Here is a 17,268-nt window from a genome sequence, read left to right as displayed (position 1 = left end):
CCATTTCCTCCTCCTACTCCTGAGTCTCCGTCTTCCTCTGTTGCTCCAGATGAATACAGACCAATTGTTGTACCCTGGATGGTCACCGGAAAGCTTTTAAGACACCAGGCACTACACAGTGAACTAGGAGGTAGAAACTTCCGTAATATTTATTGACCCCAAGTTCACCTGGCCAATCTGTGCCTGTTTTAGAATAGCCGAGGGAAAGCCTGGAACATCTTACCTGTGAAGTCCATGAAATGTCATACTTGACTTTTGTTTGCTACCACACCAATTAATACAAGAACCTTTATAAGTCAAATCTTGACCTATAAAATGCAGGCCTCTGTGGGTTAAAACCTGGTGGCATAGTGGCTAAGTGCTACAGCTGCTAACCAAGAGGTCGGCAGTTCAAATCTGCCAGGCACTCCTTGGAAACTCTAAGGGGCAGTTCTACTCTGTCCTATAGGGTTGCTATGAGTCGGAATCGACTCGACAGCAGTGGGTTTTGGTGGGTTAAAAGTAGCCTGTTGACATCGATTAGAGAAAAACAGAAAAACCTTTCAAAAATAGACATTTATTAACAAGAAGTTATAAAATTCGCAATGCCCTTCTTTGAAACACAATTTTACAAAATGCAGGCAGAGTTCAAATCAACTTTACACTTTTGAGGATTTAGTGTAAAATCCTTTTATTTAGCAAAATAATAAACATTGACAGGAACTTATTTGAAAAGTTACTCAAAACTTTATGCTATGACGTCTTCCAGAAAGACTTTGTTTAGACACCTGTCTTCATGCTCTTTGAGCTGATATTTGACATTTTAGTCTTAATATCCATGAATCCTTTAAGCACTCAGAAGTTGTACCTCAACCTGAGGTAACGTCTTTGAGGACAGACCAGGGGGACGGTCCTGTGCTGACCCGTGGCCTCCAAAGCTTCACGCTAACTGACCACTCCACACACACTCCCCTGAGTTTACTACTTATTGGCCAAACAAATTCCTTTCAGCAATTCCTGTCACGGCGTTGTGGCTGTCCTCAAATGTGCCTCCAAGCAAATCCTCGACTCAGCCAAACTTCTAGAACCTGGTGCTCATGGCACCAGCCAGGTGGGCGTCAGGCGTCTGTGGCGGAGGCGATGATGTCTTTGCAGAGCAGGAGGACAGCACCCTCTGGGGCCTGGCTTCCGTCACCACAGCTTGGTGCTTCCTCTGCAGCATCATGGAGCATTCGGACGTGGTCCAAGAGGGTGTCTGGCCGCAGAGTTCCCAGCCAGAGGTCCTTGATGTACAGAGACACCAGGAATGCGGCGGCAGCTGAGCGGGGGTCAGACAACAGGGCAATGAGGGCGCAAACCTGCTCAGCCTGGAAGGGAGCCATCCCGCCCAACATGTTCAGTAGCTTTGCTAGGTACCCCAATGTGCTGCCAGGTGCTTGAGGGCGTGGGTGAAAAATCAATTTTGCCCTTGCTTGACTTTTGCACTAACCTTTTCTGTTCATTTTAAAACTTACCTTTCTTCTGATGAGCGTGTGTGGATCCCTAAAAAAAGGTTACTGTACCCAAATCTGCTTGTTTCTGCCCCCCATGCTAAGAACCATATTGGAGCTTAGAGAACAGCTTCCCAGCACCTTTCTGGGCTACTTCCTCGATGGCTCTGGGAAGGGTTCCTGTGCAAAAAGACTCAATCCCTGGACTGCAGACAGGAGAGAAAGGTCATCCCTTACTGGAGAGCTCAGCTGCCCGGGCTCCTGGCCCTACCCTGCCCCTGCTCTCCTTGTGTCCGGGGGTGCACGTGGCCACGTCAGCCTCACTCCTGTTCTCTCAGGCTTTTTAAAGGATTTGGTACTCATTCATTCATTCAGCCATTCATTTGTTCATTCATACCTTTATGAATCATCTGCTAAAGGCCAAGCAGATAAACTCTACGTGCGTATGCACACACACATACATGTACACACGCACAAAACTTACACATGCATCTACATGTACACATATACACACCTATGCACACAACTTACATGCATACACATATGCAGATTTAAACACATGTACACACACATACACACGCACATGTGCACACACAAAACTTACATGCATCTACACATACATATACACACCTGTGCACACAACTTACACATATATGCAGACAGACTTAAACACATGTACACACGTACACATGCACATGTGCACACAAAACTAACACACATGTATCTACACGTACACATATACACACCCATGTACACACAACTTACATGCATACACATGTACATGCACACAGATACACATGTGTGCACATACAAGACACACATGTACTATACACACGCACATGTGCACACAAAATACATACAAAACTTACATGCATCTACACATACACATATGCACACATGTGCACACGACTTACATGCATACACAATACATACATGCAGATTTAAACATTTATACACGTGCACACAAGACTTACACACATGTACAAACATGCACACATGACTTACATGTACACACAACTTACATGCATATACACATACACATGTGCACACACAACTTATTTAAACACATATACACATATACAAACATACACACATGTGCACACACAAGGCTTACACACATACACATGTGCACACTCAAGACTTACACACACAAGACTTACACACACGTATACACACATCTGGCCATGATGTGAAACAAGTCTATATGTGGGTCATGGCCAATAAAGCATGGAAAGCCAGAGTTTTACAGGCCAGGGGAGCCTGTAGGGGGCAGCAGGCTCCGAGGGGCGCCCCTCTCCACACAGACGTGCTCTCCCTTGGACTCAGTGCCCACGGCAAGCCCTCTGCCACGCTCGAACTGTGGTAAGGGGCTGCCTCAGCACGTAAATGAAGGGGATTCTGGCTCTGAGGAACAGCAGTTGCCCACCCCACACAAAGAAGGGACATTACCTCTCGTGGCTTCATCTTCATCTGTCAGAGAGGTGAGGCAGAGGGCCTCGATGGCCAGGTGGAAGGGGCTCCCCATGGGGCCCTGGGTGGCCACCAGCTGCATCATGACGGTGTTGAACAGACAGGCCAGCCCCTGTGCAGGCCCCACCAGCCCCTCGGCCCCGCAGAGTCGGCTGTATAGCTTAAATAGGCCACTCCTCACTGAGCCGTCCCTGAGAAGGTCAGCCACGACCACTGGCTGCGGCAAAATGTAGCTCTTGAGCCAGCCGAGGAGTCTGGCGGCCCTGGACCCACTGGGCGGGTGTTTGGCCACAGTCCGCAGCACCCAATTGGCCACCAAGGAGGCAGTGGCATGCAGAGCGCTGCTCTCAGGGGTGGCCCCGTCCTCTGGCTCCTGAGAGGGTTCGGGGCCAGGGAACACAGGCTCCCAGTGAGTCAGTACGGACCTCAGAAGTTCCCTGCAGGTGTCCAGGCTGGCCGCCTTCAGCTCGGGGGCAGCTGTCTCTCCTGCCTCCCCAGGCCTCCTCTTCCGTCCCCGGGGGCCTTTGGAGCGGGCCAGCCCAATGGGCTTGTTCTTCTCCTTGATCATTTCTGTCACACAGATACAAAAGGGCAGGCTTCAGCATGGGAGAGCGGAGGGACGCTAAAGGCCAAGCAAATAAACTCTATGTGCTTATGCACACACAGATCCACAACTGGGGGGCCCAACAGGGGAGGGGACAGTGTCTGTGTGCTGAGCAGCTGGCACTGTGCGAGCTGGCCCGCACCTGTGCATGGGACACGGCAGTTGCTCGGCAGGTTACTGGGACAGTCGGTGTTGTGACTACAATTGGCTCATTTACCCTCACAGCCATCTGACGAAGCGGCTGCCTTCACTGTGGCTGTTTCACATGTGGAGAAACAGATATGAGTGTAAGTGGCCATTCTGGGGCTTCACTCCAGCTCTGGCTGTGCTGACCCCACACTGTGCTGACAGGAGACGGGGCCAGCAGCTGTGGTCCCCCCTCCATCCCCACACTGCGCTGACAGGACGGGGCAAGCAGCTGTGGTCCCTCCACTCCTGTCCCCACACTGTGCTGACTGGAGGGGGCAAGCAGCTATTGGTCCCCCTACCTCCCGTCCCCATACTGTGCTGACAGGAGGGGGCAAGCAGCTGTTGGTCCCTCTACTCCCATCCCCCCACTTTACAGGTGAGCAACCTGCTACTTAGGTAGAGGAGGAAACTTATCCAAAGGCCACATTCTCCACAGTGGTATGACTGGACCTCACATCAGGTCTACCAGCTGCAAACTCAGTGCCCCTTCCCATCATCCTCTGCGGCCCCCTGGCAGATGACCACCAACACCACTGATGGCTGGACTGCCCCTCCCATCGTCCTCTGTGGTCCCCTGGCAGATGACCGCCAACACCACTGATGGCTGGAGTGCCCCTCCCACCATCCTCTGCAGCCCCCTGGCAGATGATCACCAACACCACTGATGGCTGGTGCCTTTCTTTCCTTATGTTCACCTTCAGGAAGCTAAGAAATCTAACAATGTCCAGTCCAGCAAGTGAGTCGCCCTCACCTGCCTTCCATGGAAACGCGCTGTTGAAGCTTCACCTACACACTGCCTATGTTTGCTTCCTTCCGGGATGGCCTGCCCACTCCCCCTCCCCACCCCCAGGGCTGCACTTCTACCACCAAGAAATTGGCCTGGCAGATGTAGGCTACCCTCCCTCCCTCTCCAGGGCTGTGGAGGTGGGTGTGCCCGTCTCTAAGCTCTGTCAGCTTTGAAGGTGCTGCTCTGGGAGGAACAGCACTCTGGTGAACACGCCATGCAGAGGCCTGACACTCACTCGTGAGCTCCCTGACTTGGTGCTTCTCAGCGACTGTTTTCAGGTCTTCCTGGAGCTTGGTGTCTCTTCCTATGAGGCTCCATTTGTGCAGGAGAATGAGGACATCCTTGGTGGCGAGCATCCTCTCATTGACGGTGAACCGGTTCATCTCCTTGAAGGCCCGCATGACAGTGGCCCGGTACCTCAGCACAGAGTCGAGCGCTGAGAAGAAGCTGGTCACCTGGGCAGGGTCCAAGGTGGGCCTGTTCAGAAGCCAGAGGCACAGACTGAAGCGGAGGGGGCTCCCCTTCCCGGCAGCCCAGGACTGGTAAGGCCAGTCATGTCACAGAACCAGTGTGCAAATGGTCCATCCCCTGATGAGACCCTGCACAAGAGCCCCGGGGTCAACACAAGGAAAAGGGGAACCACTCTGGGGAAGCAGAAAGTGGAGACTCGGGCCTGTCACCCTGGAGGACCCCCAATTGGAGGATCCCTTTGGAAACCAAGGCTAAATGGAATCGGGAGGCAGAGGAAGCCCGAGGGTCAGGGTGTAAGGCCCTAAAAAAACGCAACGCCAGGACTGCCAAGCCTTCTTCCTCTGGAAACTCAGACTCAAGTGGAAAAGGCCAGGACGCCTGGGAGAGCATCACTACCCATGGCCAAAGCCTGACTGGGCCGCTGGCAGGAATGCCATCTCTCCAACTCGGAGAAGAGTTATGATTCCATAACGTCCATTCCGTATGATTTTAGAAATAAAATCGTTACTTCAAATAACATTTTGTTAAAGACCAACATACCTTCCCATAACCACAAAATAAGAGACGTGGCTTACCAGCAGGGATTTACCAATTTAACCTGCAGCAACATCAAACAAAATGCCTGCTCTTTATCAAAAGCATTTTCATTCTGATATTACAATGCATTTGCTACCAATCTTCTGGTTCCAATTAGCATACCTTGGTTCTAAAGTCAGAAACATGGGAGCAGATACGGTGGGGTCGGAGGAGAACCTGGCTCTCCTAAGCAGGAGTGCTATGCCAAGGGCTTGGATGACAGTACAGAAATATTCCAGAAAATCCCCGGACAAGTGAGTCCTCCCAGGCCGATGGAGGCAGAGGTAAGTGTGGGGTCACCTCTAACTTCCTCATGGAAATACGATCCCCGCCCCCCACCCCCCCAACAGCACTTTATTCCAAGGTTTAAAACAACATATCAAGGTAGGGGGTTCATCTGCTAAAAACGACATGCTCTCAACTTTTACAGTGCGTAATGTTCTCAGGGTCTTGCAAAGGAGCCTTATAAAGTTGAAGCAGAAGGGAGGGGACAGCTAAGACTGAATTCCTGAAGGCACCCACGACTGACACCAATTCACACCAGGCCACGGCCCAGACCCACCTGCAGAGTTGTCACCGAGAGGTGACACCACAAGTGACGGACCAAACAGCGGTGTCGGCCAACACAGACCACACGGCACGGGGGGGCACTCCTGGCAGGCTGGGCACTTACCTCAGGTGCTTCACGAGCGCGATGAGAACGTAAAGGAACTCATCAATTAGGTGCAGGGCCAGCAGCTTTGGGGGCTCCTGGGACCCCGGCTTGCAAGGTGGCTGGCTCTCAGGCTCCACCACCCTGTCTCCCAGGTTGGTCATCCACAGCGTGTGCACCAAGGAGATGACGCTGGAGAGCAGCCGTGTCTCCAGAAACCTGGAAGCACACACGGGGCTACTTTCAGTCTGTTCACGTCATCCCCTTCATGGGGCCTCTCTGTCCAGGCTGAATGTGAGGGGGCATGGGGGAACAGAACCAAGTGGTAGCTAGAGCTTCACCCCCTTCATGGAGACCTGTCTGTCCAGGCTGGGTGTGAGGGGGGCAGGGTGGGAGGGGTGGGGAACTGTAACAAGTGACGGCTGGGACTTCACTTCCTTCATGGGGCCTGTCTGTCCAGGCTGGGTGTGAGGGGGGAAGGGTGGGGGCAGGACAGTACCAAGTGGTGGCTGGGGCTTCACCTCTCCTCCCTGTTAAATCTGCTCACCTCCCCTCTGCTCCAATCCCCAGACAAACACCATGTACGTAAAAACAGGGTGCCTGCTATACGCATGCTCCTTCAAGACACCACAAGGGGCCCCCAACCTTCTTCCTAACCAGACGACAGCCCTGAGTGCCCCACTAAAGAGAAATTCTGGAGCCACCACAGACGATAATAAAGAGTTGTCCCGTTCCTAAAAACCTAAAGTTATCTGCCAGGGACGGGAACTGGCCAATTACGTGTTTTGTAAATCTGAAACAGTTCTGAAGTTGACGACAAGGGACACATTCCAGATTTAGGACATCCGTTTCTTCTAGAGAAATTTCAGAAAAGGTGGCCACAAAGGGACTGGCCACCCCCAGGTTCACTACAGCAATTCTGTGGAAGGCAGAGCCCCTTCTCACCAGGTGCTGTGTGCTGCGACATGGTGTCCTCCCTCCGGAAGCCTCATGCTCAGGAGGGCCAACATGAACCATAGACTCGGCCCCTGACTTCCCCCATGCCAGCTCTGCATCAAGGACCTGGTACTGTGCCCCCACCTCACTAGGCAGTTCAATGACCCTCCTGAAGCTGAAGCCTCTTTGTCTCCACCTGAAGGAGGGGTTGTATTCTTTACAGCGCCCCCTAGTGGTACAAATGGTTATCATACTTGCTGCTGGCTAAAGGTTGGAGGTTTTTGCCACCCAGAGGCACGTTGGAAGAAAGGCCTGGCAATCTACTTACAAAAAATCAGCTTCTAAAAACCTATGGAGCACAGTTCTACTCTGACACACATGGGGTCCTCATAAGTCAGAGTGGACTTGATTGCAACCGGTATTCTTTAAAACCTTTAAAAAAGTCCGTTGCCGCTGAGTTAATTCCAACTCATAGTAACCCGACAGGACACAACAGAACTGCCCACTTCCCAGCCTATAGACCTTTACAGAAACACGATTCCAGATCTTTTTCCCAAGGAGCAGCTGGTGGGTTCGAACCACTGACCTTTAGGTTAGTAGCCGAGCACATAACCACTATGCCACCAGGGTACCTCCCACGAGACTATTTCCGGCCACATAAAGCTTGCCAGATTTTTTTTTTTTTTAAAGCTTGTCAGCACACCAAGGCAGGGGCCTGCCTGCGCACAAAAGGTGGAAAGCTGGCTGGTTGAGCCTCTGCCAAAGAGAAAGAGCAGCCGCATTGAAGCCAGGCCACAGTGGGAGGAGCCACCCCGCACCAGCTGCATAGATGGTGGGAGGTGACACTTGTCAGGGGGCACTGACTTCACTGGGCACTTCCAGTCAACACGAGACCAGGAGCGCACAGCTGTCCCTGTCCCCACCTCCTCCAGACACACGCCCCATGCAGCAGATGCTCACCTGCTCTCGAGGGTGTGGACAAGCCATGTTAAGAGGCTATAGTCGCGTATGATTTCATAGGCAGATTTGGCAACCTGGGCGGCGTTCCGTAGAATTTCCAGAATCAAAGTCTGAAAACCAAAACAAAAAGTTACTCTCCAATGAGAAAATCAACTTACTTCATCAAAGGAACAGCTTCAAAAAAATACAGAGGAATGCTACGTTAAGGCAGCTGCTAAAAACCAAGCTTGTTTCCCTAAGTCTGTGAGAGTGGTGACCGTGTAGGAGAGTGCCCTGGCCCAAAAGTGCCATACAGAGGACACAACGTTCCACAGCAATCGCCGGGTCCTGGGGGGTCCTGACTTCTGCTAATCCATCACAAGGAACCAGCCCACAGGCAAAGATGCACCGTGGAAACCACACGGCCCAGGGCGCTCACTGCACACGTGCAGCCCGAGCCAGGGAGGACAGGGATCCATGTCTAGCCCAGTCACAAGCTTCTGGTTCCTGTTCCACCACCCGGAAAGGAGGCCATGGAAGTGGGACTGCCTGTGGAACCACCAATTACGTGCTTTACAATTCTCACATCCCATCCAAATGAAACACACCATAACTCAAATTCAACTTCTTCAAACGCATTTCTTACCTCGGACTTACTCCTGTTTTACCAACTATCAGCCAGGCTAGAAATTAACCAAAATACCAAAAACTGTTCCTATTTCCTCTGTCCAGCTACCCACCGCATTTAGAAAACACACATATTGACCAGCTCTGAGTTCTAGGAGACAACGCTGATTGAACGGATTTTCTTCATAGCTACTTGGCAGTCAGGGCAAACTCCCAACACCCTGTTTCCCAGCCAAGTCTGATGACACCAGCTCCGAGCACCAACTGAAATCCTGGCAGCTTAAGGCCTCCTCAGCCACAGTAGCTTGTCCATTAATGGGTGTTACTTATTACTAGATTTCTTAGCCAGCTCCAGAGGCTCATGGTTATCGACCAGCTCCTCCCTCTTGATGGCAAAAGAAAGAGGCCTTAATATTAGTTGGGGGCACAGTAAGAGGGCTACAGCGAAAAGCATTTCTCTGTCAGAGGAAAAACATGGTGCTGATAGCAGTGCAGCCGCAAACGACTCCGCCTCCATGGCACACAGGCAACAGGACAGGCATGAAAGGCACCTCACTTCCCCTAACTGACAGCCAGGACCAGTGGCGAAGGAGGAGACCAGGGCAACAGTTGGGTCCAGGCTGGGATCAGCTTCCAAATGGAACCTCGAGAAAGAGCAGCAACCTTTCAGTCCCAAATGAGCTGGAAGTGTGCGCACCTGGGCCGCTTCGTCACACAGTGGGCTGTTGAAGAAGGACAGGATGATGTGGAAAACCCCCTGTCTGGCGTACAGCGCGTAGCAGTGCTTGTCTCGGATCCCCTGCCGCAGGAGGCCAAGGACCCACTCTTGCTCGGTCTTTTGCTGCAACCCAACCAAACAGGACATGGTTATTAAGTCAGTCCAAACCCTTTTATCTATTTTCAAGGGGCAGCAAAGATTCCAACATGGCAGCTCCCACCCCATTTCTGATTATCAGGGGCCATCAAGTCAATTTTGACTCATGGCAACCCCATGTGGATAAGAGTAGAACTGTGTTGCACAGGGTTCTCAATGGGTGGTTTTTTGGAAGTAGATCACCAGACTCTTCTTCGGAGGTGCCTCTGGGTGGACTTGAACCTCCAACCTTTCGGTTAGCAGTTGAGCAGGTTAACTATTTGCATCACCCAGGCACTCTTCCATTTCTGACTATGTTATTAACAAGGCTCAGTCTCATCTTTGGTTCCATTTCTTCTGTCAGGAATAAAGGATCAGGTCAAGTTTAAACGCTGAACTGTGTTATGCCAGGTAGGTGGTTCCATAAAAGCATATTTAATAGTTAACCCAGTGATTCACCAAAGAAAAAAAACAAAAAAAAAGCAAATGCTATACAGCTTAGAACTCTGAAGTAGAAGGTTTAAAATTTGGGAATCTACCTAAAATTAACGCATTCAAGGAAAAACACGTCCACATGCAAGCCTGGGTGAACTTTCACTTTTCAAATGTTCGCTCTCTGCGACCTTACTGCCAAACCCAGTTTGTGCCACCATGGTTTCTGGCGTGTGAATGAGGAAAAGATCCGAACGACAGCAGCAGCTGAGTAACCCAGCTTGGGAGTTACTTCAGGGCCTTGAGGACTTTGGAGGCAGCACCTCAAAGTCAGAAGACTTGGGAGGCAGCACCTCAAAGTCGGAGGACTTGGGAGGCAGCACCTCAAAGTCGGAGGACTTGGGAGGCAGTACCTCAAAGTCAGAGCTGTAGAAGAGCTGGTAGAAGCCAGGAACTTTGTTCATATTCAGGTCCTGATGTGACAGCAGGACTTTGCTGATCCTCAGGTACATGTGCTCCTCTGTGGGGACAGCAGACGGTCAGGCACACAGGCACCCATGGGACACCATGGGCTGGCCGAGTGGGCGGCAGGGTGTAGGTAACCTTTATCCTAGTCCCCGTGGGGCATCCACATCCTCCCCCAGGTGACTCGTTCTCAAGAATTATGATACAGAATAGACACCTTAATTCTATCCTGCGTACATCCTTTCTCTGATAGGGAGAGAGCACATCTCTGAGACATCAGTGCCCCCTCTGGTTAGCATCCTGCTGTAGAAGCCAGCTCCGGCCTGTCCATCCCCACTGCTGCCTCCAACCCTCAGACTCGGGGTCTGCTGTGGGACAGACATGCCCTCCACCTAAGCTGCCCCCGGGACCACTGGCTCTGGCCTGTCCATCCCCACTGCTGCCTCCAACCCTCAGACTCGGGGTTTGCTGTGGGACAGACACAACCAGGTGGCAAGGGCAGGATGGGAGGCCAAGACCAAATGCACCATGGTCTCAGCTCTGATCTTTTCTCATGACAGGCTTTTAGGGTATGAGAACAGTTAAATTATTTTCTTTCCTCCCAGAATTTCCAAGATGAGGAAAAAACCATGTAGGAGCCGATGAAAATCAGGAGATGTGAATTCTAATAATTCTACAATCTGACTGGGGGTCCTGGGACAACCTACTTAACGTCGGGGGCCTCGGCTGGGCGTGTGTTTCCTCATCTGAAAAAGGGCCATGCTGCACTAAAAGAACTCTGCGGTCCCTGATGGTACCCGCATTCTGTGGTTTCTCCTCAATAATCAAAACAAGGTCTAATGACAGACTAGCTTCCACTCACACTGCCGTGGCAGGGACGCTCCTGCTGTCAGAGCAGAAAGGAGCTATGTTCTAACACCACGGGCTACGCCTGCTCAGCGGCTCAGGGGCCAAGGACCCACGAGGCCACGCTAGCTCCCAGACACCTCATACGGGTGCAGCAGTGACTGATGACAGCAGTGGCAGCAGCAGCAGCTGACACCAATGTGAGCGCCTGGGTGCAGGCTCCCCGTCAGGACTGTAACGTGTGACCCCACAGCATCCTCAGAGCAAGCCTGTGAGCTCAGCACTATCATCAGCCCATTTCACAGCCAGGAAATGAAGGCACAGGGAAGTGAAGTGACTGCCGCAGCTCACGCAATTAATGAGGGTGAAAACCCAGGCTGGAGTCTGTGCTTTGAACCCCTGGGGGACAGGCCTCAAAGTGGACGTGTCCACTGATGGTTGTGACCAGCCTGTGTTTTTACTTCAATTTTATTTGCTGGTTGTATATAACCTGGAAACTCTGGTGGTACAACGGTTAAGAGCTATGGCTGCCAACCAGTCGGCAGTTCAAATCCACCAGGTGCTCCTAGGGAACTCTACGGGGCAGTTCTCCTCTGTCCTATAGGGTCGCTATGAGTGAGAATCAACTTCGTGGCAATGGGGGTATGGGGTACAGGTACACAACTGTCATGGACTGAATTATGTCCCCCCAAAGATGAGTGTATGAACTTGGTTAGGCCATGATTCGCAGTACTGTATGGTTGTCCTCCATTTTTTGATTGTAATTTTATGTTGAGAGGATTAGGGTGGGATTGTAACGCCACCCGTACTCAGGTCACCTCCCTGATCCAAGGTACAGGGCGTTTCCCAGAAGTGTGGCCTGCACCACCTTTTCTCTCTCAGGAGATAAAAGAAAAGGGAAGTAAGCAAAGAGTTGGGGACCTCATACCACCAAGAAAGCAGCACCGGGAGCAGAGTGCATCCTTTAGACTTGGGGTCCCTGTACCTGAGAAGCTCCTAGTCTGGGGGAACAAAGATGAAAAGGCTGACAGAGAGAGAAACCTTCCCCTGGAGCTGACACCCTGAATTCGGACTTTTCAGCCTACTTTACTGTGAGAAAATAGACTTTTCTTTGTTAAAGCCATCCACCTGTGGTATTTCTGTTATAGCAGCACTAGAGGACTAAGACAACAACAAGAAAATATGAACATATGTTCCCTGCCCCCAGCCCCCATCGTCCAAACACACTGTGCTGCACCTTTCTTTCGCTTCGCTTTCACTGGATCTCATCCCATCGGGCTCTGTAAAGAGCATCCTCACAGATACACTTCTTTATCTGTCCACTACTGAGGGACATGTGGAGGCTCCCAGGCTTCGACTATCACAAGCACTGGATGACCCTGAAAACGAAACCATTTCTCATACACATGTGATTATCCCTACAGGATACGCTCCTGGGGTGGACCTCATCGGCCTCAGGGCTTCCAACTCGCCTCAGCCTGACTACGTCCATGGTACCTGGCTTCAGGATCTGCAGGGCTGCTTTGGCAATGAAGAGCGACAAGGAGAAAGTGAGTCTCATGTTCTGAGACCGGATCCCATTCCGGACCACGTCCAACAGGTAAAGGAGCTGAAAACAGGAAAAACAGGCGAGTGTTTCCAGGACATCTGTCATCAGTCCTGTCTCGTGTGGGATGTGGCCACTCCTCGCCTGCCACCACCCCAGACATGCTTTCCTCTAGGAGTCAGGTGTGTGCCCAGCAACAGAGAAAACCCGGCTCCAAGCCCTGAGAATCCACCTGCTCTTATTCCTCCACCACCAGGGGACACAGGTCTCTAGGCCAGTCTGTCGTGGATCAGAGCCACCTTTAAATATCCAGTCCAGACTAAGAAGTCCCCAGTAGAGATGACACCATGCTGTCCACCCACAACACAAGGAGAGATTAGTAGGGGAAACCCTGAGCGGTTGAGGATCAAAGGCCACCTTCTAAAGGGGAGGTCTTTGCTCTTCATCAGTGGTCTCCCGACAACAGCCCTCCACATCTTCAGACCCCAGGAGAGCCAGCTCTGAGCCCGCCAGGCCCACCCTTGGCTGCAGGATGTACCCTCCTCCTCCTGACCTGAGCCTGCTCCCGGAACCGTGCCCCTTCCAGCTGCGAGTAGTAGGCCGCCAGCACATAGTAGGCCGCAGCCCGCATCTTGGGGTCATAGCTGCTGAGGGCCGCGACTGTCAGGCCCAGAGAATTGGAATCCAAAAATTTTCGACAATCAACCACAAATTCTACAGGAAATAAAATACAGGCATGCTAATTAAACACACACTCACACACAAACGACTCCATGGTGACGCGCAGCCTGGAGAATTAAATTTCCCCGTGTTTCACCGACATCACCTATGTGCTAGAAGGAGCACGTATCTCTCTAGCTCCTCCAGCTTCTGCTAAAGTTGGACAAAGAGGCCATTCTCCCTTCTGTGGCAAGAGCTGCACACCTTTAGCTTCTAGGATGCTTGTAAATCCCAAGCGGGATTATCCCATGACTTCTCACAAACACCACGAGCTAGAGAAGAACGGTGGCAAGGGACACAGGCCTCCAGCTGAGCCTGCAGCGGGCAGGGTGGGGGAGTACAGCTGGGGTCCACAGAGGAAATCAGCTCACAGTTCCCACCTCATGCAGCCCACCGCCTGGGTCCCCACCTACAAGACCACCAAGAAAAGGACACAAGGCAGGTGAAGCCAGGCCCGTCACACAGACGCAAGCCGATCTGGCCCACCACTTTACAAACTGGTGTTCTTATATCTACTCTGCAACCTTGGTTCTTTCGTCAAACAAACAACAAAATCACAGAGAAAACTGGCCTACCAAGCCTGAGCAAAAGCTATACTCCATAGAGCCTGGTGGCTGATATCCGCTCACCATCTCTTAGGCCCCAAGAAACCCGCAACCGTGCCAGGAGAGGCTGTGACCGAGAGGGGTGGGGAGGGGGGCACACCTTGCCAAAAAAACCCAAACCCAAATGAGTCGATTCCAACTCATGGCAACCCCATGTGTGACAGAGCAGAACTGCTCTATAGGGTTTTCTCTATGAGTTGGGACTGACTCAACAGTCCATGGGTTTGGCTCGGTTTAATCCTTATGGAAGAGCACTGGTGGTGCAGTGGTTAAGAGCTCAGCTGCTAACCAAAAAAAAGTCAGCAGTTCAAATCCACCAGCTGCTCCCTGGAAACCCTATGGGGCAGTTCTACTCTGTCCTATAGAGAGAGTCACTATGAGCCAGAATCGACTCCATGGCAACAGGTTTGATTTTTTTTTGGTAATCCTTACGGAAGCAGACTGCCAGGCCTTTTCTTCCATGGTGCCCCTGGGTGGGTTCAAATCACCAACCTTTAGGCTAGTGGTCAAGTGCAAACCACTTCTGTCACACCCAGGGATGTACCACAAGTGAAACGGCTTGGCTAATGCTCATTAACATTCAAAATACTTCCATTTAGTCTTTAATAAAAACGTGGGTCTTTTTTACAAGATAAACATTGTCAAGAAAACCTCAGAAGAGAAATGGGTCACCTTGTTCAGAAATGATCAAGCAGGGTCTGGTCATGATCACTACCCAGGATGATATTCAGTGACCGGCGATCTAGTTAAATTAGAAACCACACACAAACCAAGTGAAGTAACTCCTCCAGGTGAGTAATCCTGTAATGTTCTATCAATAGAAGATAAAAAGCCATTTTCCCTCCAATCTCCCTAAATTTAGGTTTCTAAAGAATAATGTTGACAAATCTAAAAATTTAGAATAAAATAATAGAAATAATAATAAAAATTGTAATGCAGTAACACTTGTGAGAGCCGAAACTGACGGAACTGCCTTGTTTTTCTGGGTCTTTTTAAGTTTTCTGCCTTTGACAGGGTGCAGTCCTATCACTTTTCTATCACTTATTTTAGTGGAAAACATTTGTGTTTTCCTTCTCTGATTGGTTTCTGCCCTACACAGGGTCCGGCTTTCGCAGGTTTTACTGTACAATAATCAGTTATTTCTCCTTGATCCCCAACCAGCTTCACAGCCATGTAATGGTATCTAAATGGGTGGATGGTTCAAGAGTATAGGAACCACTTTAAGCCAAGGAGTGGAGGACCCGCACAGCCACGCCTGAAGCCCTACTGTTTGGGGGCAATGAGGTCCAAGAGAGGCCAAGTCGGCCCATCATGGGTGAGCTCCTGTCCTTGTCCTCAGGTGCATGGAGCTCCTTGGAGCCTCTTACCCAAGGGAAGGTTGACAGAGGAGGCGGGGTCATTTACACAGCCATTTACCTTCTTCTTCCTCAATATTTACACCTCATCAAAGAATAATCAGGACTTCTATTCATGGCCAAGACGGAGCGATAGGGACCAAGTTTACTACCACCTGAAACAAGTAAAGAACTGGACCAAAGAAATGAAACAATGATATCCAAGACATAAGACATGAGGCAACAAAGAACAGTGACTCCTGGGATATGGGAAACAAACAAGGTGAACCTCTTGACTGTCCCAGCTTACAGCCACAGCATTTCCAGGCTGCAGCACAGGGAGGGGAAACCTAGGCGGAACCTGGCAGACTCTGTGAGCTGGGAGTCTCTGGGAGGGCAAGTAGGTGGGAGTCCAAGGGACAGGGTCCTGGACAACAGCCACCTGCACTGAGAGCTTGGGAGTCTTTAAACGAGTCCCAGTCAGCAAGCGCCTATGAAAAAACTACCTGAGGCTGGGAAAGACCACCCAGGACGGGAGGAAGCAATCCTCAGACTCACACACGCCCGGAAATAGTTCCTGTTCCCACTGGCCAGGGTGAAATCCTCATAATTTACGGGGCACAGGGTGGAATTCTCAGAAGGATTTTATCTCAGTAGTGGGGCAAAATGAGTCCCAAACTAAATGTTGCTTTGGTCCCGCCTAACAAAGCTTAAAACAAGACTAAAAAAGAGTAAACTGTTTCCAAGCTACTTGGCGGTATCCTACACAAAGCTCAAAAACATTCATAGGAATACAAAAACATCTAGCACCAAACAAGGTAAAATTCACAATGTCTGGCTTTCAATCAAAAATCACCAGGCATGCAAACAGGCAGGAAAATACAGCCCATAATGAAGAGAAAAATCTCCCATTTGAAACCAACTCAGCAGGTATGACACAGATGACAGAATCAGTAGACGAAGACATTAAAAAAGTCCTAACTGTATCCCACACGTTTAAGAAGCTACAAAGAAAATTGAGCATGTTAAGTAAAGACACAGATGATACGAAAATCCAAACCGAGTTTCTAAAGACGAAAACTACACTGGATGGGATTATCAGCAGACTAGACATTGCAGGAAAAAAAAAAAAATAGTGAACATGAAGAGACAGCAATAGAAACCATCCAAAATGAAACACAGAGAAAAAAGGAAAATAAAACAATACATTCCAGAACATCAGTGATGTAATTGTCCCTGAAAAAAAAGGGGGAGGGGGGGACTGCCCAAATTTGATGGAACTACAAACCCAGAGTTAAGAAGTTCAACCAACCCCAAACACAAGAAACATAAAGAAAATTACATCATAGTTAAATTGCTTCAGAAAAGTGATTAAAAAAAATCTTAAAAGCAGTCACATAACATACAGAGAAACAAAGATAAGAATGACGGTAGACTTCCTGTTAGAAACAATGCAACAGAGTCAACAGAACACATCTTTAAAATACAGGCAGTCCCCGGGTTATAAGCATCTGACTTACGGACAACTTGTGGTTGTTGTTAGGTGCCATCGAGTCAGTTCTGACTCATAGCGACTCTGTGTACAATAGAAAGAAATACTGCTTGGTCCTGTGCCACCCTCACAATCATTTTGCTGGAGCCCATCCTGACAACTCATCCTTGCTCTTTTACATTCTGTAAATCTGCCCTCACTTTGAAACGACTGAACCAACCCCTACTCACAACAAATTCTTCATCACAATCACCT

At 50.2% G+C, this 17,268-nt stretch overlaps 1 protein-coding gene across 3 annotated transcripts in view; it reads right to left on the bottom strand.

Moving 5' to 3' along the window:
- Nucleotides 1–588: 588 nt before the first annotated feature.
- The window catches only part of URB1 (URB1 ribosome biogenesis homolog), a 91,669-nt gene continuing 74,989 nt past the window's right edge, over nucleotides 589–17,268 (bottom strand). For 2 of the 3 annotated variants that reach the window (XM_049857779.1, XM_049857780.1), the window contains exons 31-39: nucleotides 13,416–13,576; nucleotides 12,814–12,925; nucleotides 10,419–10,525; nucleotides 9,418–9,561; nucleotides 8,115–8,224; nucleotides 6,240–6,437; nucleotides 4,755–4,996; nucleotides 2,919–3,509; nucleotides 589–1,297 (exon numbers count right to left, since the gene is read on the bottom strand). In XM_049857779.1, coding sequence (XP_049713736.1) covers nucleotides 1,098–1,297; nucleotides 2,919–3,509; nucleotides 4,755–4,996; nucleotides 6,240–6,437; nucleotides 8,115–8,224; nucleotides 9,418–9,561; nucleotides 10,419–10,525; nucleotides 12,814–12,925; nucleotides 13,416–13,576 — 1,865 coding nt within the window. In that variant the 3' untranslated portion in view covers nucleotides 589–1,097. The other variant, XM_049857781.1, reaches the window with a different exon arrangement.

The sequence above is a fragment of the Elephas maximus genome, chromosome 18, assembly GCF_024166365.1.
Source record: "Elephas maximus indicus isolate mEleMax1 chromosome 18, mEleMax1 primary haplotype, whole genome shotgun sequence".
Taxonomy (NCBI): Eukaryota; Metazoa; Chordata; class Mammalia; order Proboscidea; family Elephantidae; genus Elephas; species Elephas maximus.
The sequence above is the reverse complement of the archived record's forward strand: the minus strand, read 5'-3'. Positions and strand labels throughout refer to the sequence as shown.